This window comes from Strongylocentrotus purpuratus, unplaced genomic scaffold (genome assembly GCF_000002235.5).
Source record: "Strongylocentrotus purpuratus isolate Spur 01 unplaced genomic scaffold, Spur_5.0 spur5_scaffold_8, whole genome shotgun sequence".
Lineage (NCBI taxonomy): Eukaryota > Metazoa > Echinodermata > Echinoidea > Camarodonta > Strongylocentrotidae > Strongylocentrotus > Strongylocentrotus purpuratus.
The window spans coordinates 30,710,909-30,736,703 of NW_022145614.1; the positions used below are offsets into that span (position 1 = coordinate 30,710,909).

At 37.7% G+C, this 25,795-nt stretch overlaps 2 protein-coding genes across 2 annotated transcripts in view; both read left to right on the forward strand.

Annotated features, from left to right (window-relative positions):
- LOC587497 (monocarboxylate transporter 13) overlaps window positions 1-14,138 on the forward strand; it is a 43,837-nt gene extending 29,699 nt beyond the window's left edge. Inside the window, exons 2-4 of the mRNA XM_787224.5 lie at window positions 8,686-8,829; window positions 9,695-10,717; window positions 11,643-14,138. Of these exons, the coding sequence (XP_792317.2) occupies window positions 8,686-8,829; window positions 9,695-10,717; window positions 11,643-11,788 (1,313 nt within the window). The 3' untranslated portion in view covers window positions 11,789-14,138. The remainder of the gene's footprint in view (window positions 1-8,685; window positions 8,830-9,694; window positions 10,718-11,642) is intronic.
- Window positions 14,139-15,985: 1,847 nt separating this feature from the next.
- The window catches only part of LOC762803 (E3 ubiquitin-protein ligase znrf2), a 31,761-nt gene continuing 21,951 nt past the window's right edge, over window positions 15,986-25,795 (forward strand). Inside the window, exon 1 of the mRNA XM_001198564.4 lies at window positions 15,986-16,646. Within this exon, the coding sequence (XP_001198564.2) occupies window positions 16,193-16,646 (454 nt within the window). The 5' untranslated portion in view covers window positions 15,986-16,192. The remainder of the gene's footprint in view (window positions 16,647-25,795) is intronic.

The window sequence follows — 25,795 nt, forward strand, 5'->3', positions numbered from 1 at the left end:
AACGTGCTTAAACGTATTATTTTTTTTTGAGACGAATGTGAAACAGTAATTACTATAATTATACCATAATGAACTGTAATTATGACTGAGCTGAAATCCATGCTACTGACCTATATCATTTCAACATTTCATTGGTCTTATTATTTAAAACTGATCAGCGACCAGTGACGATGATTGTTTCTATTTCAACCCTTAACCCACCTTGTCACCAATGATCCTTATTGAAGTGAGTTTTGTATAACTACAAGTTCACACCGATTTACCAACAAGTTTGACATTTTGTTCTGAAAAACAACTTCAGCACTATCTTATATTTGCAAGGGTTTTTATGTGGAGTTGTTGACTTGAATGTAAGCATCCTGTCCTCGCATAGCTCTAGTTATTCAATGACACGTTCTTAATGAACAACCTGACTGTGCCTGGTTTAATAAGGGGAACCGGAGTGAATCCAAATCTTACCCCACTCCCCCCCCCCCCCCCCAACTGGAGTCCCAATATCAGACTAACTTATTTTCTTCGGTTGAGCCATCGGTCGACAGGTATAGAGCCTACCAAGTGTGATAAATGTCTTAGGGTAGCTTCCGCAGTTTACAGCTTCCTGCTGTAAACATGCCAAAGAAGAGCTTTTAGTTTGCTTAGGGAGGTAAAGTTTCATCTCCTTGGTTTACTCATGTTGTAGAAACTGTCACCCCCAGGGATTAATGTTTCTCGGGGGTGCACTGTAAGTGTTTGCTGAGCTGGCGTAGCCCGGTATGTTTAGCCATTGAGAGGGTACTTGTGTGTGTGTGTTTCTTTTGGGGGGGAGGGGGGGTGGGGGCATCGGTATTATAATACTAGGTAGATGAAATTCGAGAAAACATGATCGAGAGAGGGTGAGCATGGAAGTCGCATCATTTTATTTTTGTATTGCCTTTCCTTTCTCTCTCTTACTTTATTGGGCTCGTGTGTGTGTTTGTGTGTGTGTGTGTGGGGGGGGGGCGACCCTTACTAGGACTGAGTGGACGAAATGCGAGGAAACAAAATAGTCAAGTGATGGCAGGATGTACAAGGGGCGTATATCTCATGTTGGCTATACGTTCCTCTATCCCATTCTCTTTCTATTTTCAACCCCTGTTCCTGATTCGATTGGGATGGGGATACGTGCCCCACCATGCCCCTGTAACTACTCTCTTAATTTGAAAGTCTTATTTTTAAATCTTAAAGTCTTACTTTTAAATCTAACAGAGACTGATATTAGTGACGAACCCTTTGGGATTTAAAATAAGTCTAAGCTAAGACTTGAAATTTTAAGTCCCTGAAAAGGTTTAAAATTTAAGTCAATTGGATTTATATTTCAAGTCTTTTAATATTTATTTTAAACCTTTCTTGGATTCATTTCAAAAATAAATCTAAGCTAAGACTTAAAATTTTAAGTCCCTGAAAGATTTAAAGTTTAAGTCAATTGTATTTATATTTCAAGTCTTTTAGATTTATACTGGTCTAGCTAAGCCATTAGAACCATTTGGTAAAACTTCCAACCAATTGAACGGCAACAACACTTCAATACTGGTACGTCTGTATTATCAATGTAAAGGCATCGGTAATAAGTAGACTTATACATAATTTAATTAATCGAATTTTTTTTCATATACTTGTATTTTATTGAAATTATTTTAGTTCATAGTTAATGTTTCCCTTATTCATGTTTAATTAAATGGAATTCATACGAAGTAGCGAAATTTCCTAATAACTTGTAATTTATATTTGTAGTATTTTCGAAATGAATTGCATATACCTAAATCATCAGTAATTAAGAAATATGCTGTAAATTCAGAAAAATTGTTAAAAAAACATAGATCTGCACGCACCCCATATTCAATATGCAAATTAATTGGTGTCAGCTGGTTCAACTGGAAATATGCCAACAGTCAGTCATCAACAGGTGCAACTGGAAATATGCACATCTTATTGGCGAGAAGTTAAAGTCTTTCCAAGATTTATATCTAGAAGCTGGTTTCGATAAAACTTTTAGTCGAACTCCCAATTTATTAAGTCTTAAAGACTTGAAATATTTTAAGTCTCAAAATGGATTTAAAATTTAAGTCCTAGAAATTAAGAGAGTACGCCAATAAATGTCAGTGTGTAGAAACTTTCGGCCGAAAAAACATTATTTTGTTACTTTATATTGTTTTTAGTTTATGTATCAGGGATCTGGCAATGTCGATGACTGCTGAGTGGCATTTAAAACAAAATATGTGAGCATTGCGCTAAAGTTCAATGAATATTTTTATCACATCTCTGATTTGTTATCTAAATGATCTGACATTTAGACTAACATGTAGCAGGAATCTAAGGACACATTGGATCAAGCCACAGACGTGACGATGTTCACGTTTTAGCATCTTTAAATCAGAACTCACCAAAAATATAATATAAGTAAGATCAGTAAAAAGAAAACTTCTTATGACGCAGCAGAACTTGTTTTTCATGCAGAGCCTCATTTTAATTCAATCATGAACGCTGATGGCAAATGACATTAGCTGATGTGAAATTCAAGATACTCAAAACATATTGCATGCATGAAGTTAATGCTGCCAAAATAATATGCCCAGATTCCCTTAACAGCTCAAGTTATTGGGAAAACATGACCGAGACAGATGAGACAATGATTGATAGATTGAGGAGGAGCATTATTTTCCATCTTGAACACCTTTTTAGAGGGAGTAAATGCGTCTCATGAATCTTGGAACGAAATTGTGTATATGAATCATTTAAATTTTAGAAGAATGTGTTAGAGGTCACGTGTCCGCATTAAAGAGAGAAAGAATGAGAGAGAGAGAGAGAGAGAGAGAGAGAGAGAGAGAGAGAGAGAGAGAAAATATTGCCTCATTGTCTCAAGTGACCATAATTAGGTTTATTTTTGAAATGACGTTTGCCAATATTATATATAATTATCTTTGCAAAATATGTACCTCTCGAAGGTAAAAGCAAACAAACATAAAATGCAAATTATTGTTTTTGTACAAAACAACATCAGAGCCACCCGAATAGATACATCAAAGTTTTTAAAATGTAATAAACAAGTATGAATTCATCCTTGATCTGATAATGAACAGAACATAACATGAATACGAATTTTGTTTGATTAAGATCAGTCTCGGGCCACCCTAATTGATGTTGATCCGACAGAGCGACGATTTACAATTTTGAGCTATTTTCCCGAAAAACATACAAACATAAAGTCATTTGTTTCTCTAAGATATTTTTTATATTAATAAGTCGGGGAGTATTTTGCCTGTTAGGAAAAACACATTTGAAAGCAACACGTCTTAATTCAATTATCAATCTGGATAACTGTTCATGGGTCCCTAGAGAACAAGATGGCCGCCTCGCTCATCCCACAAGCAAGCAGGGCATCAAGCTGACCAAACGATGGGATAGAGCCTGAAGCCAGAATTACTTCTCTGTATACCCTAGCCTGCTCCCCGGGGCAAGATGCACCCTTTAGACAACACGTATGTTAAACAATGGAGGTGTAGCCTTGTCGCATCCAAGATGCGGAGCGAGGGGGATGTCCAGGGGGGGGGGGGGGGGGGGTGGTGGTGGAGAAGATGAGCATGCTTATGAATTCTTTATGAACATGGGGAAAACCAACATCACACCGAACATATATCTACCTTCACATTTATGAATAATTAAAAGAGTGTATGTGTGTGTGTTTTTTCTCGAGATGTTCATTATTAAAGCGAACATACGCATACTTTAATTGGATGTATGATTTAAACATGAATTGATTTCCCTTTTTTCATGAAGAATTCTGTTTTGTACAAACTGTAATACCTAATATACTGTCAATGAAGATGAAAATGGAAATTAACATAAAATGTATAATTCTTTCAAATACATAGATTTCTAGTATTATTATTACAACATTTTGTAAAAGGACCTTCATGAGAAGATAGGCTGTAGTATTTCCCTATGATTATCTGGTTTTCATTCCGAAATCGAATACGGTTAAAGGAAATATTATTATGAAAAAAATCTGTACTCATAAATTTAGGTTGACCTCCCATTTCGGAGTAGGATTTGTTTGCTGTAGGCATAGGTTAATTCTATTTCCTATTGGTGGGGGAAACGTTCTCCATCACTTCCGTACACTTCGCTCGATGGCCTGAAGAAAGAGGAGAATTCATTCCAGCGGCCCAGAAGATAGAAAAGTATCTCGCGATGACACGGCAAGTGATGAAAAACGCGCGCAATTGGATATGGGTCATGTTTGGGGTCCTATTAGGCCGTGCCATTTGCAACCAAGCAAATCTCGCCTTCAGTCCCATGCATAGCCAAATGCGTAACCTTTCCGTTCCATTTTGCCGTACCCCTAAGGAAACCCCTCCCGAATACCTCGTGTGGTGTATTGATAGATGTATAATAGCCTAGATTACCGTCATACCTGAGGAGTATCGTGTTTTTAATATGATTAATAAATAGGATCTTGGCATTGTGGGGTCTTGGAGGCGGAAACGCAAGTGAGAGTCATATTAAAGCTGAACTGTTTTAATACAGTTGTTGCAATTTAGGTTAAAGGTCTTAGGTCCAACTAAACTTTTTTCTTCATCAGATTGGTGATTGATTTTGAAATTTATTTATTTATTTATTCTACACAGGGTAGTATCTTCATTACACGAAAACTGCTTTGCAAGAGAACCCCGTAGGGCTATAACATATAATACAATAAACTACAATGTAAAACAAACTAATTAAGAAATAGTACAATATTAATATACATAAAAAAAGGATAAAGGCCTAGAAATGGGGCAAGATAAATGAAAGCGAATGAAGTAGTTGACTAATTCAGATCATTCTGTGAACCATTTAATTATTTTTACTAGACTAAATATGGCAATCGGTTCCCGATGAAAACGGAAAGAAAATTGAGACATGCAAAATTTACAACAACAACTTCAGGCCTAGTGTGATATCCTCATCATAATATCGCTAGTCTAAAGAGTATCATAACACTCGAACACAATCTACAGTTACATCCTCAAAGGACTTCAATAACATATTCAGTTAAATTAGGAAAACATTCGGACAGAGTTTAGAGTAGGCCTATGGGAGGAGGGTCGGGTATCCGAGAGAGATATTATAAGGCACGCGGGCATGTATCTGTTTGCGGTATAGCATAACGAAAATGAAGATGATCATTGAGAAATGGTTCACACTTTCATTACCTGGTTTTGGACTGGTTTTGCAATCATAACACTCGAACAGAATTTACAGTTACATCTTCAATAACATATTCAATTAAATTAGGAAAACACTCAGAGTTGAGAGTATAGGAGGAGGGTTGGATGTCGGAGAGAGATAAACGGCACGCGAGCATGATATCTGTATGAAGAAAAATGAAGATGATCCTTGAGAAATGTTTCTCACTATCTCGTTTCATTCGTATAAATGCCTGGTTTTGGACTGGTTTTGCAATTATAACACTCGAACAGAATCTACAGTTACATCCTCAATAACATATTCAGTTAAATTAGGAAAACATTCGGAACAGAGAAAATGTTAATTTAGATTATGGGAGGAAGGTTGAGTATCGGAGAGAGATAAACGGCATGCGAGCATGTTATCTGTTTGCGGTAGTATGAAGAAAAATGAAAATGATCCATGAGAAATGTTTCACACTATCTCGTTTCATTCGTATAAATGCCTGGTTTTGGACTGGTTTTGCAATTATAACACTCGAACAGAATTTACAGTTACATCTTCAATAACATATTCAATTAAATCAGGAAAACATTCGGACAGAGTTTAGAGTATGTGGGAGGAATCTACAGTTGCATCCTCAATAACATATTCAGTTAGATCAGGAAAACACTCAGACAGAGTTGAGAGTATGGGAGGAGGTTTTGGTATCGTAGAGAGATAAAAACAACGCGAGCATGATATCTGTTTGATAGCATGAAGAAAAATGAAAGTGATCCATGAGAAATTGTTAACACTATCTCATTAACTTCTTATAAATACCTGGTTTTATTGACTGGTTTTGCAATCATTACACTTGAACAGAATCTACAGTTGCATCTTCAATAACATATTCAATTAGATCAGGAAAACGTTCGGACAGAGTTGAGAGTATATGGGAGGACGGTTTGGTATCGGAGAGAGATAAAAGGCACGCGAGCATGTTATCTGTTTCAGGTATAGCATGAAGAAAAATGAAAGTGATCCATGAGAAATTGTTCACACTATCTCATTAAATTCTTATAAATACCTGGTTTTATAGATTGGTTTTGCAATTATTACACTTGAACAGAATCTACAGTTACATCCTCAATAACATATTCAGTCGGGTATCCGAGGTCGGGTATCCGAGAGAGATAAAAGGCACTCGAGTATATTATCATCTGTTTGTGGTAGCATGTAGGAAAATGAAAATGATCCTTGAGAATTTTTCACACTATCTCGTTACATTCGTATAAATACCTGGTTTTGGACAGGTTTTGCAATTAATCGCATTCTCGGTTCTGGAAAGTGACAGACATGGAGTCAACGTACATCGTACATTCAAATCATTATGGGCGTGTGATGTCTAATAAAATATAAGACTTGATTTTTGTAGAGATAGAATATGTCTATAATAATTATTCGTATGGAATGGCGATGCCAGAAGGAGACTTAAAATTTAGCAAGATGGTCATCGATTAGCAACGTTATTAGTCACATCAATGATTACATCTACCTCTCTGTCGCTTTATCATTGTGGTTAATTTTGTTCTAATGACTCTGTTACATATTAAATCATGGTCATTATTTTATTGAAAAGCTTCAGATCATTAATATTGTTGATGAATAATACGCGAATTAGGACAACAAAATCAATTTACATATTTTGAATATAGAAATGATCGAACAGTGAAGCTTGAAATTGACATTACAGTTGCCATGACTGTATAGTTCATATTCTTTTCAAACGATTCTCCGTTTGTACTGCAGACACAAACATCGACAAAATGATATTCGTTGACCTTGCTTATTATCCATCATCTTGCTATATCCAAAAGATAAGAAAGACACTGAAACAGCACATTGTCCTCTGTATGACTTATTATTACCATACTACGCGACCAGGGATATTTTTCTCGAAAAAACCATTGCCATTATCATATCAATCGACATCTCCGCAATAACCCAACGCCATGCACCGCCACTATATCGAAGACAAATATCAACAGAATACTGTCATTCTAAGAATAGACTTAATGGAAGGGCATTCGAATCATGACACTATGGCAATCCTTTCAACGTCATAGTCATTAACAAAAAGCATGCAAGCGTGAGGAGTGAGATCTTTTTTTTTGTAACCTTCAACATCACTCGCTGAATGGAACAACCAAGAAATCAATCTCGTTAATGAATCCATTATTTCTGTCCATGAAAATTTTCCGATGTAATTCTCCATCACTGGAATTCCCCAAGCATTCCCTTGCTTTTCCATAAACCTTTTATGATGCAATTTCTCGTTGAGCTTGATGGGTACTCAATCCACCGTTTTTTAATTGCTCCATTTAAAATCTTGATTAAGTCTGTGCAAAGAGTGAACTGATGAATTTGTAGAGATACAACTTAATATAACTCTGATGACACACGAATAACAGCCATCTATATCTTTCTCTTAAATGTATCTCTTCTTCCTTCGAACTCTCTCCCTCCCCCTGTCTCTCCAATCTCTCCCTTCCTTTCTTTCTTTCTCTCTCTACCTCTCTCTCTATCCCCTCTTTATTTCCCTCTCTACCCCTTGCCACCCCTTTCACTATGTCTCTGTCTCTGTCTCTCTGTCTCTGTCTCTGTCTCTCTCTCTCTGTCTCTCTTTCCATCTGTGCTGTCTCGGGTCTCAGTTTATTATCTTTTTCTTCTCTATCATGTAAGATCAATCGTCATTTAACATTTAAAACTAGAACGAATACTGGAACAAATGCCAATAAACGGCCGGTTGGGTTATAAATAGAAAACATATATTTCTGTGTTTAAAATGCAAGGAAGTCAATGACTCATTCTAGAAATGAATCAATGCATACGTGATTCTTTATAGCATTTACAATCGATATTTTCTCCTACTTGCATCCGTCAACCCGTATGGGAAACACATCTTCCTGTGTGGGTTGTCCCGAGAGATGGCGCTATGCCAAAAATGTATATCTACAACGAGCAGCAACCGCTGATTTTCTTTTATGTCAATAGTCAAGACAAGTGGCAGCAACTTATACCGCATGACACTGCGTTTGATTTGTAGGCACATCAGGACGCTCTTTTATATGCACAATTATGTTATCTTTCATTCAATCAAAAATCTAAGGCTTCTAAAAATTTGTTTTACTAAAGACTACTGATTTCAGTGCTTCTATCACCCCCCCCCCCATTTTGGGCGGATGGGAGTGGGGTGGGGGGGGGGGGGCACTGGAATATGGATATTATTAAAAGTTTGCAATATTGATTGAAAAAGCTAATATGCATTTTTCAAGAGTCATAATAATATATATTCTGTTTCCCTCTTTATATTTCATTATGTAAAATGTACTTATAATTATGTGACAAAAAAATGAAATCGAACAATATTGATAATTTTATGAGTATGTTCTTGAATATCCAACCGTTTATGATGTCATTATTATAACATCCCTTTCCATATTTTGTGTTCTTCTTCAGGTCCTCTTGCATCGTTCCTGGCCAAACGATATGGATCACGAGTGGTCATCATGACCGGAGGGTTTCTGACCGCTGCAGGGGTGATGATGACCGGATGGGCGAATAGTGTGGCGATGGTAGGGGTTGGAGTCGTCTTGTTAACAGGTATCTACCATCTTCTCGACTTTACTCATCTCAGTCTGTCCATCCATTCTTTGTTCTTCTTCGTTTTATCGTTACGATTTTTTTTGTATACATAAATTTATGAAATCAAACTGAGTGATAAAGCTCAAAGGGGGATTCCATGACATTTGCTCCGGCGACAATTGCTCCGCTGTAAATTTCATACACTAATCGAATGACTAACTTCAACCCTGGATTCAACACTATACCCTACCCTAAACCTAACCCTAAACCTAACATAAAACCCTATTGAAACCCTAACCCTAACCCTACATCTTAGACGAAATAAAGCCCGGAGCAATTGTCGCAGGAGCAAATGTCGTGTCACCCAAAGGGGACGCCAATTTTATTCTTTCATACTTTGTATCATACGTGTCATTCTATTGTACCTTCTATTGTATGTTTGAAATGCCAAATAAATAATAATAATAATGAAGAGTTCATGACAGCTTCTCGGTCCAGTGGAAACCTCTCGCAGCAATCATATCATGTAACTAGATTTCAGAGAGCCATTTTTGAAAGGCATATTGCAAAAGCAAAATAAAAATATCCGTCAGTAACATGCCGTGACGGAATGAAATTGCTCACAAAATTATAGTCCTTCTAGTAGTAGAGGCGTGACTAAACCATTAGCAACTTGTGGACGACCGTTGGACCTTGCCAACGTCACCGAAAAGTTTCCAAAATGAAACGAGCCTTAAAAATGGGTTTTGTTGCGTTGCCACAAGGAAAAAAAGAAATTATTTCATAGTATTCCTTTACCGACCTTGTTTGAACAAAATAATACATTTTTGAACAAAACTGAATTTTGTTATTACAATTATGTTTTTAAATCTTCTTTTTCTAGGTGTCGGCTCAGCTCTGGTTTACATCTCTACCTTGATCTTTATCCGCCATAACTTTCCTGATTCCCGCCACTACGCGTTAGCCAATGGGATCACAGTATCAGGGTCTTCACTGGCCGTCTCTGTCTTTGCACCAATCACACGCCTTCTTTCAGACACCTACAACTGGCGCGGTGCCCTCCTCATATCATCCGCCATCATCCTACATACCATGGTCTTTGGTGCGCTAATGAGAAACCGGAAGGCCATACCGAAAGGTCATAGAGAGCGCCTCAACGACAGTGCATCCGCAATAGCACTCATAGACAACCACACGAACTCATCAAGAGTGACGTTAAACGGTGGTTCGTCACCGGTCATAGAGAGTATATCAAATGGGCATGGGAGTGGGCATCATCTAGAGAACGGCAATGGACTATATGCAGAGAGTACCTTGATGACGAGTTTTGATGGAAGCGAAGCTCATGAAATGACAGAGAGCTTTGAACACCACGAACACCACGAACACCACGAACACCATGAACACATGCAACCAGAGGTTGTTCAAAGAACTAAAGAACCCATTCTTGCGGATAAACGTTCGACCCTTCTTCATGGTCTCCTTCTCTTCTCAATATTTCTCTCTACCTCATCTTACTCCGCTGTCTTCGTATACCTAGCAGCCGCCGGGACGGAGAGGGGTCTCACACCTATAGAATCAGCTGGTCTCCTCTCGGCGACGGGGATCTCGCAAGCCGTAGTCCGGTTCGGCCACGGCTTCCTGGTCACCGTTGGATGCATCAAACCTCTTCCTCTCTACATCATTGTGCAATTCATCATGACAATCGGAATCCTTGTCCTCGGGGTCTTTCAGCGGTACAGCGTAGGCTGTTTCGCAGCCATTTTGTTCGGGATTGGGACGGGTAGTGTCCGGTCTCTCAATGTCGTAGTGCAGAGAGAGGTCGATAAAAGGGCTGGATCAACTGCTCTTGGTATAATAGGACTAGTCAGTGAGGTTGCCGCAGCTGTCGGAGGACTATTTGCAGGTAAATTAAGAACTGTATTCCTTTCTATCAATTAACAAGTCGATTCACCATGATTGGAAAACTTGCGTGCCGTCGAGAAGTACGACATTGTTTTCTTGTTGAGTCGACTTTCGAGGTTAGACAAGAAGATGAGAATGTCTGCTACCCGCAATGAGGCTGTCACTGTCTTTGAAAATTAGAAGGGTGTTCAGGTAATCCATTCTTGAATGCCGAGTTAACGCCCTTCATACTGGGACTGCCTTATTGTGAGGAGCAGACGAGATGACAAGATCCTGTGTCTTATTTTGGGAACTTTCGTAGGACACGATGACGAGGTTACAGCTCTCATTTTCTTTTCGTCTTCTCTTATTATTGTCCCAATGAAATTGAATAGACGAGATCTGAGATATTTAACATTTGTCACGTGTTATCTTTTCTCTTAAAAACATAAGAAAGATTTCTTTTCATTCGAGCCCCCGTATTATATTAATCATTATAAAACGTAACCCTCGAATACTAACGAACGCAGTTTTAAAGTTCCCCTTTATCATATGTCAACAGCTTTTTATTTAAATGTCTTTCGCCACACGCGATACAATCACACAACCACAAAAACGAGCTTAAAATATTTTAAAAGCTCTGCAAAGAGAGAGAGAGAGAGAGAGAAAAAAAAAAACTCTAAATGGGAATGTGCCGTTTGTTAATCCCCTACATAGCTTCCCGGCAAAATTGCAATTTCATCACTTGAAATTATACATTTAAACAGGGTACCTTCGGATAAATTCGTCAACTCTCGGGAGGCGAATTCCGTCACGCTACTTCATAACTCCAGGGTATTACGCATCGAGCAGTCGGTTCCGACAAGTACTCTCGAAAGTGTTACGTATCATCTTAACCTCACATTCATTAATCTCTTCCTTTTCTTTTTTCTTTTCTTCGCCATCAGGTTTGTTGCGAGACCGATCGGGGGAATACTTGGCCTCGTTTATGGTTGCCTGTGGGATGACATTCGCTTCGACGCTTCTCTCTGTAATCATCGTGTTACTCCAGCGGTTCATTCCATGTCAACCAAAGAACCACGTGTTAACCTGAAGCTTGAAGACTGAACCTTAAAGACACATCCATGAGTCAGATCGGCCTCCATCGGGACATCAATGAACCACGAACCACGTGGTTATCTGACGCTTGAAAACTTGAGCTTTATACCTCGGTCACACGGCAATGCAGACCCTAACCGACCGGTAATCGATAAAATCTTGTCCTTGCGAGGGTGGGACTATTCTTTGTCCGGTCTGTCATCGGGTCTGGTTTGGTCGTGTCGGTATGACTGGGGTACGAAGACTTTTCTATGAGTCAGATCGGCCTCCATCTGGACATCAATGAACCACGAACCACGTGGTTATCTGATGCTTGAAACTTGAGCTATATACCTTAGTAGTATCTCCAGAACGACCCAAACCGACCCGAATCGACTGACGATGGGCAACACCTTGTTCTTGCGAGGGTATAGGTCTAATGTAAAAGTCTGTGTGCGGTCTGTTGTCGGTCTGGTTTCGGTCGCGTCGATATGACGATGATTACGAGTCAGATCAAAGAACCACGTGGTTATCTTTAAAGCCCGAAAACACATATTCACTAGTCATTCTGTCACCCCTGGGATAAAAAAAAACAAAAAAAAAACGTATTTTTCTCAATCCTGAAGACTCATTCATGAATCATTTTTCTGTCAACTGATGTCGAAAGAAAATGCAATGGTAAAGTCGTTGCTAGAGTCATTAAGCAGCTAAGAATTTTGAAAGACTCGTCCTCAGTTTTTAAACGAGATGCTTTGTTTTTGTGACAGGGATATTGGGCATTTGGTCATTCTGATCACATCATGCTGACATCAGAAGCCAGCTTTTAGAGCCCTATGATTGGATACATCATTATGCGTTAAGGTTGATTTAAGATCAAATTAAATCAGTGTGATGTTATTAGTTTCGTCTGAAATAGTGTATTGCCTGGGTGTAAACATTCTCCCACTGGATGGGGCTATCTGGTTTACACCATATAGGATGATTACATCACAGTCAGAGGCGGCACCCGGCTCTAATGTTAAAAGTGGGATGTGGTGCAGGGATTTGACTTGGGGGGGGGGGGGGGAATGCTCCCACACGTGCACCCTCCCCTTGGCCACCACTGATCACCGTAAATTGGCAAATAAAGGGATGCCAAGCATTAAACTGGTTGTGGGGCGGCCAGTGCCTTTTAATGTTATGCAATTTGGACAATCAGGTATTAATTTATATTGACCGAGTCAATTCGAACTATTTTGTCTATATTTGAAATTATAAGGCAGTGTATAAGTTATTCACTTAATCATGAGTCTGTTTTATGAAAGTGCACAATGATAGCATGCTACAATTCTAATGATTTACTGTTTTACATGGGCCAAGTGCTTTAAAACTCACCAGATGATTATTATATTCCTTACATAAACAAAGTTCTTTTTAAAGTCTGGTACAGACTTACACACAACACCACTGTAAGGGATCACTTTGAAAAAAAAGTGAATCAAATTTGTATTGATGCGTGGTACTGTTTGTAAGCATTTTCTTTGTTTAATTGGTAAACCTTACAAAATTTGTTCTAATGATAAATAGCAAAATAAACAAAGTCGTTTTATACTGAATTGTGAAATTGTCTAGAAGTGGCTAAAACCCAAAGTAACTTTAAATGACATATTGATGACAGTTGCAGGTATCAACGGGCACATCTAGGATTGTGTTTGAAGTGGGGATGGGGGGGGGGGGGACAAACATAATTCCTGATTCCCCTCCCCTTCTTAACCACTAGCCCTACCATGGAGGTTTACACTCAAGAATGTCTGTTTTCACATTATTTCATATAAGGAAGAATAAAGCGCACGCAGTTTTTTTTTCTAGAGAAATCTTAAAATATAAAATATAGTAATTGAGGAAAAGCTATATAAAAAAAAAAGATCAATGTCGCTCATTCGTCCAACTTTGTGATGCTTTACTACAAGTATGTATTCAGTCACATTCGTACTACATGTCAGCTAAAGCAAATACTGCATGTGCATTCACTTTTCTTGTCTTGAGATGTTCGTCTAATAGTAGAATGTACGGTTGCAAGTTTAAGTACAATCAGTAAATGTGTGGTAATTATGTTGTGGAATAAATGAAGTAATATTATCATGTCAAAAGAGATTATTTACATAAACATTCAGTTGAGATCAAATGCAGGAAGACTTGTAAATATATTTATAGTGTATTGATAAGTTTATCAATAATATTATGTGTAATAATGATTATTGCAGAGTATACCTTGCTATTTAAGATGTAGAAATTATTTAATGCAATCGTCCGCAAATCAATATTTTTTGACAGCGTATATATTTGATTTTTAAAGAAATAAAAACCTTTCTTCCTTTATAGCACAATTATTTTTCATTTTGTTAATAATTTTGTTGATTGATTGAATGATTTGTTGGTTGATTGACTTATTGAATGAATTATTGATTGATTGATTGGGTGCTTTGCTGATTGGTTGATTGGTTGATTGGTTGGTTGAATAATTGACTGATTGATTGATTTGTTGGTTGATTGACTTATTGAATGAATTATTGATTGATTGATTGGGTGCTTCATTGATTGGTTGATTGGTTGGTTGAATGATTGACTGATTGACTGATTGATTGATTTGTTGGTTGATTGACTTATTGAATGAATTATTGATTGATTGGTTGCTTCATTGATTGATTGATTGACTGATTGGTTGGTTGATTAAATGATTGACTGATTTAATGTTTGATTGGTTCATTGATTGATTGATTTAATTGATGAATGATTGAAAGGACCAGAGAGATATAGGGAGAGAGAGAGGGGAGAGAGAGAGAGAGAGAGAGGGGGGGGGTGGGAGAGAGGGGGTGGGAGAGAGAGAGAGAGAGAGAGAGGGGGTGGGAGAGAGGGGGTGGGAGAGAGAGAGAGAGAGAGAGAGGGGGGGGGGGCTGACATTTATAGAGTGTGAAGACATGATTAGGTTTGGAGATCCGGGTGTTTGACCAATCAATCTCCAATTTTTAAAAGTTTGAGAAAAGTGCCCCTCTAGGGATGATATTTACCCCCTCAATTGAACAAAGGACCCCGCCCCCGAGACTGACGCAATCGATGTCCCTTAAGAGGTGAATTTGCTCCCTTTTATCTGACGTATAGGCTAGGCCTATCCTATGACAAAAAAAACACATTTAAATCTATGGCATTTCTTTCCCCGACAGAAAATAATATCCTAATATGAAAGCCCCCCCCCCCCCCCCCGAAAAGAAAAAATGCTTATAAGTTATAGGCGATGTTACCTTTGCGGAAGTCAGAAAATTCCACATTGAGTAAGTTACCCGATAAGGGTAGATCAAGAAGGGAAGAAATCGATGCAGGGTGCCCATCAGGCAGTTGAAGAAAGGGCACTTTTCATTTTCAAGAGATGTGGTCTTTATTGTTCGAGAGGCTGATAAGAAGCTTTCTATTAACAAACAAAAAAGGAAAGTAGCCAACCCTTTATGGAGAATGACCCAATCCCGGAAACCACTCCAGTAATTATGAAACCCACATGAGACTATTGTAGTCCCCGCAGTCGTCACATCTAGGGGTTGCCCCAATCCCTGGATTAACATGTATAAGTGCTAGCCGATTGAGCATATGCCCCGAATTCTGAAGACGAACGCCCCTGGAGGTTTTAACGTTTTTAAATTAAAACGCCTGATTCATTACAGAAAAAGAACTGAGTGAAATTTTGATTTTCTCACAGTCATTACTAATTTGTGTTTCTGGTTACCTTTTTTGTTGTTAAAACGATTCCGTATTTATTAATACCCTGCGGGGGAGGGGGGGGGGTCACGGTCAGACATGTTAGATTAAAACATAGGTTCATAGGACATCCTCTTTAAAAACGAAAGTCTTTAAGCCAAATACTTTTTAAACCCATAAGTAAAAATCCATGGCTGACCAAGCCACTGGCAAGATCGATACCCGCCGCCCCCTCCCCCCAGAACAAAAAAAGACGAAATGAGGATTTGGGTTTATGGATTTGGGCCCACGGTTCGATCATGGACCTAACACAGTCCTTGGTGCACTTCAACAACACAGTATGACTGTGAGAACTAATCCCCAAAGCTACTTAATAATATAGTCCATCTTGTCAATACTATGATTTTGCGGGACGCCATCTCTTTAGTCAAACTCCTTGCTCAGCTAGCTCACACCATGCTCACACTGCACTGCATGCAGCGCACACATTATATACGTCTGTTGTTTGGATACTACGTCATTGTATTGAGACTACTAAGCAATAGCAAAACACAGACATCAACATGGCCGATCACTGTTTTGTGAATATGGATGAAACCATGACGCATTCGGAAGGCTAACGTCGCCAATCCTAACGGAATATCTTTGGAATTTTTACGCGAAAGTGGTGCAAGAGAGGAATATTTGCTTGATCATGGGGCAGAAAGTGAGTTCTAGTCCTAGGACGGTATATGGTGCCGGAGTTGGTGGGCCTGACTCGCCTGGTGGTTCAACAGCCAGTGGCGGGTATCTCTCTATCGGTAACTCCAACGGACATCACAATGGAGCCCGTCTTTATACGAGCGCATCCTCGTCTACAAATGGACAAAGAAATCGTGCTCGGTCTTTAGGCAGCACGAGTACTCATTCAAATGGACAAGCGATGAATATACCAGGGGGGTCAGGGGCAAGTAGAGGCCCCGACTCGGACCCTAGTTCATCAGAGAACAGTGCCCCTAGCTCGGGGTCGGGAGGGGGCAGCGGCAGTGGTAGTAGTACCAGTGGTGCAAGTGGATCAGGGGGTGGGGGAGGAAGGAGTAGGGGAAGAAGTTTCCCTTTCCATGCTCAGTCTCTACCTACACATCTATTTGCTCCGGCTTTATTACAAGGTTAGAAATAAATTCGTAACATTTTATTTTTTTAATCTATCTTACATGATATTGATTATGTTTTAAAAAGTTATCATCATCAACATCATCATCCTCATCATCATCATCATCATCATCATCACCACCATCATCACCATCATCATCATCATCATCATCATCATCATCTTCGTCATCATCATCATCATCATCATCATCATCATCATCCTCATCATCATCCTCATCATCGTCATGATATTCATAATAATAATAGTAATGATAATGATAATGAATATAATAATGATAAATGATGATAATAAATTATTGTTATCTATCACTATTATTATTGTTGTTAATATTAAAAAATTGATGCAATCATTAATATATTTTAACATAATTAGTAATGCAATATGAATATTATTGGACTGGATTTGATCTGTCATCTATAGTTATTGTTTTGTAAGATATACACTGTACAGTATATCACATTTATGGACAATTCAGATTATATCTAACCTCCCTTCATTTTCACTCTAAACTTGCTCTAAAGTTGTTCTAGTTGTATTAATAGGCCAGCCTATGTATGTATAAGTTAGTATTATCATGACTAAGGCCGTACATGTGCATGTACATGTACACGTAGCCCTACCTGCAATAATCTACAGACTGGAAGCATGGTGAAGGGCTGAAGGCAGATGAACCATGATAGTCTGAAACTACATGTATTGTGAATATACACGTACCTTACATCATACATGTACATATACATGTACATATGATGTTGCATTCTACTAGAGGATTTATTATACACCGTTGCCAATAAAGTTGGAATAATTTCCTACTTATCTCTTTTCATTAAGTGGTTGAGACCATAGACTAATAATACTTTGTTCTTTTATAGCGCATTTCATGTCTGTTGACATTTCAATGTGCTACTCAGAGCTTTATATTGATCAATCTAAAGAGTCATAGAGATTGTTTAACACAGTTATGAGAAGATGAACTTTATCTATCAAGAATTATTAAAGCAATAAGCATGTTTGTATGTTTATTTTTACTTTTGGGAGAGGGGCCTTCTTTTGTTTATATTTTGATTTGTCTTCATTTATATATAGGGGGGGGGGGTACATACATGTAATTGATTGCTTTTTATGCAAAATGGTATTATTCCTTTGAAATTATTTCCCCTTTCAAAACAAAACAAAGAATATAAGTGACCTTTATTTGACATTACAGTTAAAGTGGATTGTTGTTGTTGTTTTGAAATGGTTTGAAATTATGAATATATTACTAGTATAGATTAGAGATAAACTTGAGTTCTGGTAAAAAAAAGAAAATTAATTCTCACAGAATCTAACAAAACTTACACTGAATGTTCAAGATTACGAATAAATGTCATGTGCCAAACAATTTTGGAAGAAAATGTATACTGGCTGAGTAATGAGCATATAAGATAAGGAAATCAGGGTAGTACTAGCCCCGACACCATGTGTGTTGTCCCATATACATCTTTCTGTGTAAGTGATTGTTACTTTACCAAGACTCTGCCAAATTTATGATGATTTTGATGACTCCAGAACCTTGCTTTACACACCATTACTTACATGCTATATGATCAACTTTTCTGATCCATTCCACACCTTTTCTTTCACAATGCAATCGCATTACCAGAACTCAAGTTTATCTTTAATCTTGAACTGAAAACAAAAGCCTTTGGTACATCTTTCCCATTATGAATACAATGTGGCACAGGGAGATTATTTGTATGGCATATAAAGAGTTAATTCATACGGTTATACTGGTACAGAGCCAAGCTCATTATGGATACGTGGAGGTGAGACCCTGGAAACCACTTTTTAGATCAATATGTCTCATGATGACATTCCCTATTATCCAATATCATATATGATTATGCATGTACCTGTACTGTAGTACAGAGGTGATCAGGGAAAGTGAAAGAGAATATGGTAATAAATGTACTTTCAGTAGACTGATTCATTTATACTTTATACAGTTGTTGTCTTGTGTAAAACTATTTTGTGTCAATTCTATTTACAAGAGGAGACCAATCATCCGAAAAATATTTAGCTGATTTTGCTCTGTATTGTTTACATTGATATCACCTTCAAATGTACTTGTAACTTCAGTAACAATAATGATAAAAATAATGTGTTATATAACGCATTTTCCATATGTGCATTCAAATGCGCATAACAGTATTGTTCACAGAAGAGGTGAGTTTTTAGATATATTTTGAAGGTATTGACTGTTGGATTGTTGGTCACGAAGAGATATGGGTAGGTTATTCCACATTTTGGGAGCAGCAGATGTGAATGCTGTATTACCAAGTGTGGGTAGCATGTTGGGAGATGAATGGTTCAACGTGATGCCTTGAGAGGAGCGAAGGGAGTAATGGGTTGGTTGCGTGATGTAAAGACGATAGGGCAAATATTACTTCTAAATGGAGGTGAAATTGACTTGTGAAGAGATAGTTGACACACAAATATCCATGCATGTACATGGAAGTTGACTTCTACTACATGTACCTAGTCGTTTCCATAGGAGCCCTGATATGATAGTTTCCCTGAAGGTTATGGCCTTTAAATGTAAAACCAATAAAAAAGAGCACAGAGCACTTACTTATATGGGCTCAATAATGATTTAATGATATGACCTCAAACCCAAGGGAAATGGTAGCCTACATTTGTTCCCTTCTTTCTGTCTAATGTATTGCATTGGCAGAGGATAAACATGTGTAATGTGGATCATCATTAGCTACAGTGTACATGTACAGTGTACATATCACTTCTGTTAATTTGAATTGGTATTTGAATGTTTTTCCAAGTCCTTTTGTTGACATCAGATCATTGTAAGTACAGCTGAAGCAAAATGAATTGTTTATGGTCACTACGTGTGCTTTACATTGACACTGAAGGCCAGTGAGAATAAAGAAGGGATGAGGGAAGTGATAGCAGAGTTGCTCTTTAGAAATCATTTCTTGGTAGAATCTGCCATTTATAGACCATTTCTACATGTACATGTAGATCATTTCTTTTTGGGGAAGATAATTTCAACTCCAAAGTATGATTTACAAGGCCTTCCATCCCTTTCGTCATCTTTACCTGTGTTCTGTGCAAGACATTATTTCTATAGTATTCTTCTATTGTCAAGAACATTAGCTAGGACCTTTCCAAATGATATTTCCTGTTGGGCTAAGATGATAACAGTATTCTACTGGTATTACATTTTTATTCTGCTTGACTTCATTATTGTGTATTACCGGTAAACAAAAACATATTAGATGTATCCTTCTCTGGAATTTGCAACATAATTCATAATAATAGAACTATTGAGTAATTGATTAAATGTAATGTAGAATGTAATGGAAATTTCTTTCTTGTTCAGATATTAAAGATAATGCTCAACATTTATAAACAAGTTGAAGAAATTATGACTTATAAAGGGGGGCTGGTGATATATATTTTTACTTTAATGAGTACAAAAATAACGATTGTACATTTAAAAATCCATTCTTAGTTACACACTGTACATGTTAGCCAATGGCAGGGACCCTGGAATAACTGATGTTATAAGTACAACCAAGGAGTTTCTTGGTGTAACTAATAATTGTATTTCCCACATTGCATTATTTCTCTACAGGTTACATGCAAACAAAGACCTACACAAAGTACAGTAGACAGCAGCGAGTGTGGTGCATTGTAGTGCATTGCGGGGTCCCTCATGATGCAGTACTATGACCTTGCCTATTTATACCAGGGCACAATCAAGCAATGTCCTTGGCTTGTGATAAAAGCTCATTCAGGAAGTGGCTGCTAAAAGTGCTATTCCTATCTACTGCCAACCAAAATGTAACGTATTTCCTGTTCAGACTTAAGAAAATTAATATGAACAATCATATTAAAGAAACGTTTAAAGAATTATCATATTTTAAACAAAGGGAGCGTACACACTAGGAAACGGTATCGTAAAGAAATGTCGTATCTATAGAGAAACTATTGATGGCAGTTGATATGACAGCCAGTCAATCATCAGTGCATGCTCGTAATAATCCCTGCTCAGTTAAACGATTTTCGGATGATACACCGTTCGCTCTAGAAGGGGATGCTGATTCTATATCAAATTTTCATTTGAAAGGATGATCAAATGGCCGTTTCGCCATACAATGTTTGTTCATACCACGTTCAGAGTAGAAATACAGTGTTACTTCTTATATACATGTGTAGCTATTACAGCATGTACAATGTATACAATGACATTTTGCAGTCTGAATACACGGGGGGGGGGGGGGGGATACGTGGTAAGGGTCCAATCACAGCTTTATGAGTTCCATACACTGTAATTTCTCATGCTACCCTATGGATGGTGCTCAAGAGTCAGAGCCATTAAGGGTGACCTTTTGACTCCCTGCAAATTGATTGAATAATCCTGGCATCCAATATGATAACAAAAGGATGATATGCCAAATATGAAATTCAGTTGCTGAATTTATCAGATATCAAGTGAGTATGATAATGGGTTTCCATGGAGAAATGATGAAGGCCATGACAAAAGTGGAAATTTTATCTGCTGAGAGTGAGAGCATCAAGGGTTTTAACTCTGTATGAAATTACACGAGTTGGTGTCTGTCTGGCTCACGGGAGATGATATATTTCACTATCTGTATCGTTATCATATTAATCTGGGCAACGTGCAAGAAAAAGGGTGCAAATTAGATGAAAGAGGATTAGATTGTGGGTAGCGGAAGCTGGTAAAGACAGTGTATGGAGTGGAGGGTTCGTCGTATCCTTGACTGATCTATTTTATTGTTACAGCCTTGTAATATGAAATACTGTAGGCTCTTGATGAAGAATTAATGAGCATGTACCCAGTAAGCTGCTGGTATTTCAAGAGATAGTTTAGTTAAAAAATATCTACTATAGTTTTTTATTGTGAAAAGGTACATTTACATGTATGCCTTTGAATGGGGGGGGGGGGGGGGCTTCCAGTGCTGGTCATGATGAACAGGATAATTCTAGAAAATATCCTAAATTTGTTGTACATTGTACAGTATGTCACTTGTTGGAAAACCGTTAATTGAGTGTCAGTTTTAATTAGGCCTACCAGTCAGGCTAAATTAGGATACAATAATGTACGTGTAGTTCTGCATGGGGTAAAGTGTAAGGTACACGTACATGTAGGTCATTACCTGGTTATTTACAGTGTACAGGATATACGCTGCAAAATTGAATGGGAAAACCCCTGAAAGTGGAGATGGAAATTAGGAAGTCAAGTATTTGAATAGGAATAGCTGAGTGCAAAACAGATGATAACTTCACCATGTAAAACAAATACAGCATGCATCCTCCATGCAAGCTTTTCAACTTTCTTGCAACATTGACTTTCTATTGAGCTGTAGCCTTTCAACCCATGCTGTCAAAAGAAAGTTTCCATGGCCAAATAAATCGGCTGCAACTCCTGCCAGTGCTCTGGTGAATGTTGACGACGGGTAGACTAGCTAATTTAACCTTTATGCATGTTATTATGTTGGAAGATATTAGTACAGGTGTCTCACTGCATACTATTATAACTCTCTGACACTAAATGAAACTGATTAGCTCCGCCCGTCCCTAAGTATTGCAGAAATACCCAGCAATCATACATGTACATGTAGGTGGTAAGATAACAGAGACAGTGACCCTGACTAAAATATATAGAAACATTGAAAATGAAATTGCAGACCATTGAAGAAACTCAAGAAAGTATAGTGCTGTCATTTTTGTGTGATGGAGTTGATAGTTTTATACTACATGTGTAAGTGCCCGTGGGGGCAAGAGGGGGGGGGGGCATGGGTGGCTGCAGCCCCTCCCCAATTTTTTTTTTTAGCAAACGTATTTCATAATGCTTATAAATTATAATCTTGATGATATGCCCATTCCTAAAGCTCAGCCCTCCCCCTTCAAAAATATTGAGGCCCCTGGATTTAAGAGTGCCATACAAGAATGGGTTGAGACTGTCATAAATATGCATAGAGCTGTAGAAATGGAAATGGACTCATACCTATTGTCAGAGCTCCACCCTAACATTTTTGCAAGGGGATCCATATATAAAGTTTTACAGTCTGTATGCATGAGTCCTATTTTAAGACTTTAAAACAAAAATTGGAGGGGGGGGGGGGGGGTCCAATGTGTCCCGGGGTTGTTTCACAAAGATTCTAAGTTTAACTTACATGTATCTCTAATTGGACTTAACAATTATGGAAAGCCGTTAATAGCATAGATCTATAAAGAAAAAAGATTATTTTCAAAGGCATCAAATGTTGATTCAAATCATTCATATTTTCTATTATCAAGGAGATTTCATGTTCTTGATGTGGAATTTATAAAAAGTCTAAAATACTTGAATTTTCGCTTTTGAATACATATTATTTTAAGGCTACACATGGCTCTCAGTAATGTTTAAGTCCAACTTAGAGTTAACTTTGACTTATGATCTCTGTGAAACACCCCCAGGTCACCTTTTAGCACTGAGCCCTTGTATTTTGGCCATGTGAAGAAGCCCTCGGTCCCAAGAGTAGTTTATTAGAGGTCCATATGTTACAGAGCAGAGAGTGTGCTAAATCGGTCTGCTGCCTGCTTGCTTGCTAGCTTGGTGGCGGGGCTTGCTTGGTGGCGGGGCTGGCTGGCTGGAGGAGATGATTAAATCTGTGAACTTTGAGTGACTGTGTATGGTGTGAGGATAGAAAATATAAATGGATCCAGGGAATATCATCACAAGTCTGCATGCAAAACCTGTCAAAAATTGGCTTTCTCATTACTCAAGCATGTCAATGTTTCAATTTCAATGTTGGTGTACTAACTTTCCACCCAAAGAACTTCCACTATCTGCTGTCCCACAAGGACATACATGTATGTATTCATGTACATGTACATGTACATTGTATTTGTAGACATTGTTACAAATACAATCTATACTCAAGTTAAATATTTGTTATTTTACAATACCGGTAATGGTAAATAACCAAGAGGATTGTTAAGTAATTCTACAGTATGTAAGGTCATACATATTGTATATCTTTACAAGTTTACATATTTACTTTTTTTTATAGGTTGGGGAAATGTTAAACAAACTGATACTGAAGGTAATATTGAATGCTTTAGAAGGGCTAATGAAAAACAGATATGAAATTGAGGAGGATTTCTGTTATAAATAAAAAGGAACTTCCATTATTAGAAATTGTATTTTTTTCTTCCACTAATGTGCCAGCATGTTCACAGGTAGTTGTATAGATGACATTCCAGGGCCTAAATGTACCAGTACATGTAAATCTGATTATACTGACATATCATTGCTGACTTATTGTGCACATACTTACAGTACATGTGGGGGATTCGCAGACTTCAGAAACATGAATGTTCAAAATACTACCCACATACCGGTACATGTAGGGTAGGGCCACTCGTAGATCTATGGGAAAGAAAAATGGTGATTGAAAAAATAGTTTGCAGTACATTACATTATTTACATGCATGATGAATTCAAAATGACACGAGCAAGGAGACAATTAAGGATGCGTATCCAACTGGAAAACATACTGTGCACGCTAGCTAAAGCTCGATTTACGAGGTAGGGTACGTTTACCTCTTCAATGCATTGTGTATATTGGTTTACATAGAGGCATTATACCTTCGTCATGACAACGTATTGTATCGTCTGTTTGGAGCCAGAAGGGCATTAACTCTGTGTTAAAGTATAGGAGTTGATACCCTTCTGGCTCTTAGCAGACAGTGTGAAGTAAAATTTCTTTGACAATCAAAATGATGATGAAAAAGAGAAATAAAAAGGCAAATCTCTTCCGTACGTCATTTTGTATTTGGACAATGCTTGGTTACACCCAAATCTGCAAACACTTGCAGTGTCATTACCCTCTACGCTCTCCCTCTCTCCCTCTCTCATTCTCCCGTCTCTCAGTGAGGAAACAAATATAAAGGAAAGGGAAGCTGAAAGAAATGATGACGAAAAAGAGAACAAAAAGGCAAATCTCTTCTGTACGTCATCTTGTATTTGAACAACAGTTACACCCAAATAAACACAAGGTAGATAAAAGAAGGCTCTTGATAAATTGACAAGCTTCTGAAAAAATGTTATTTTTAAAATTTAAAAACCACTTCCTAAGACCACTTCCTCATTTCTGATGAAAACCTCAACAAAGGAGCAGAGAAGATTATTTTTTTAAATAGTGCATGCTTTCCATTTCTTTGTCTCTGTCTCTATCACATTAGCAATGCTTATCTTTCTCCCTTCTGTTCTGAATATCTTCAATATAGTTGGAATATTTTTTCATCATTTCTGGTCCCTCTGTATTCATTTTTTATCCTGCTCATGCCTTGTTAATCTTTTAAAATTAAACAAGAAGTTACATGGTCATAGTAAACGATTTGGTGGAAAATTGATTTTTATGAGTAATTATTCTATGAACCAGTTGAATTCTCTTGGAATTCCCATATTTTATCATAACTTGTTGTTAGCATGGTCCAAGACAAAGGAGTATAATCAATTTGTTGATGATCAAGGAGCCCAAGCAAGTGTACTTAGTCAAATTGTTTGGAACAATCAATATATTCTTATTGATAATAAATCAGTTTACTGCAAGGCCTTTCATGAGGCAGGTCTATGTTATGTATATCAACTTTTTGATCTACATGGAAACATTGTGCAATTTAATCTTTGGAAAGCAAGAGGAGTACCAGGTAAATACTACATGATATATTTGGCAATAGTATCGCTAGTCAGGAAGAAATGGGGAAGTTCATTTAATCAATTATTGATACAAATGTTCTTGGAGAAAATAGATTTTGAACATGATCAGTCTGACCTTTTGACAGTAGAAATTCAAAAACTAAAAACTAGAAATATTTATGTTGATTTAGTTAGTAAATTGACATGTACATGTAGACCTGTCTGTGAACCCCTATTTTCCACTAAATATGGGATAGAAGAGGAGGAATGGCCACAAATGTATCTACTCCCATTTAAATGCACAATAGAAGTTAAGATGAGAGTCTTCCAGTTTAAAATTTTGCATAATATTCTATACACCAATGAGAGACTATTTAAAATGAAGCAAGTTCAGACAGAACTTTGCACATTGTGCGAGACCTCTGTTGAAACTCCTT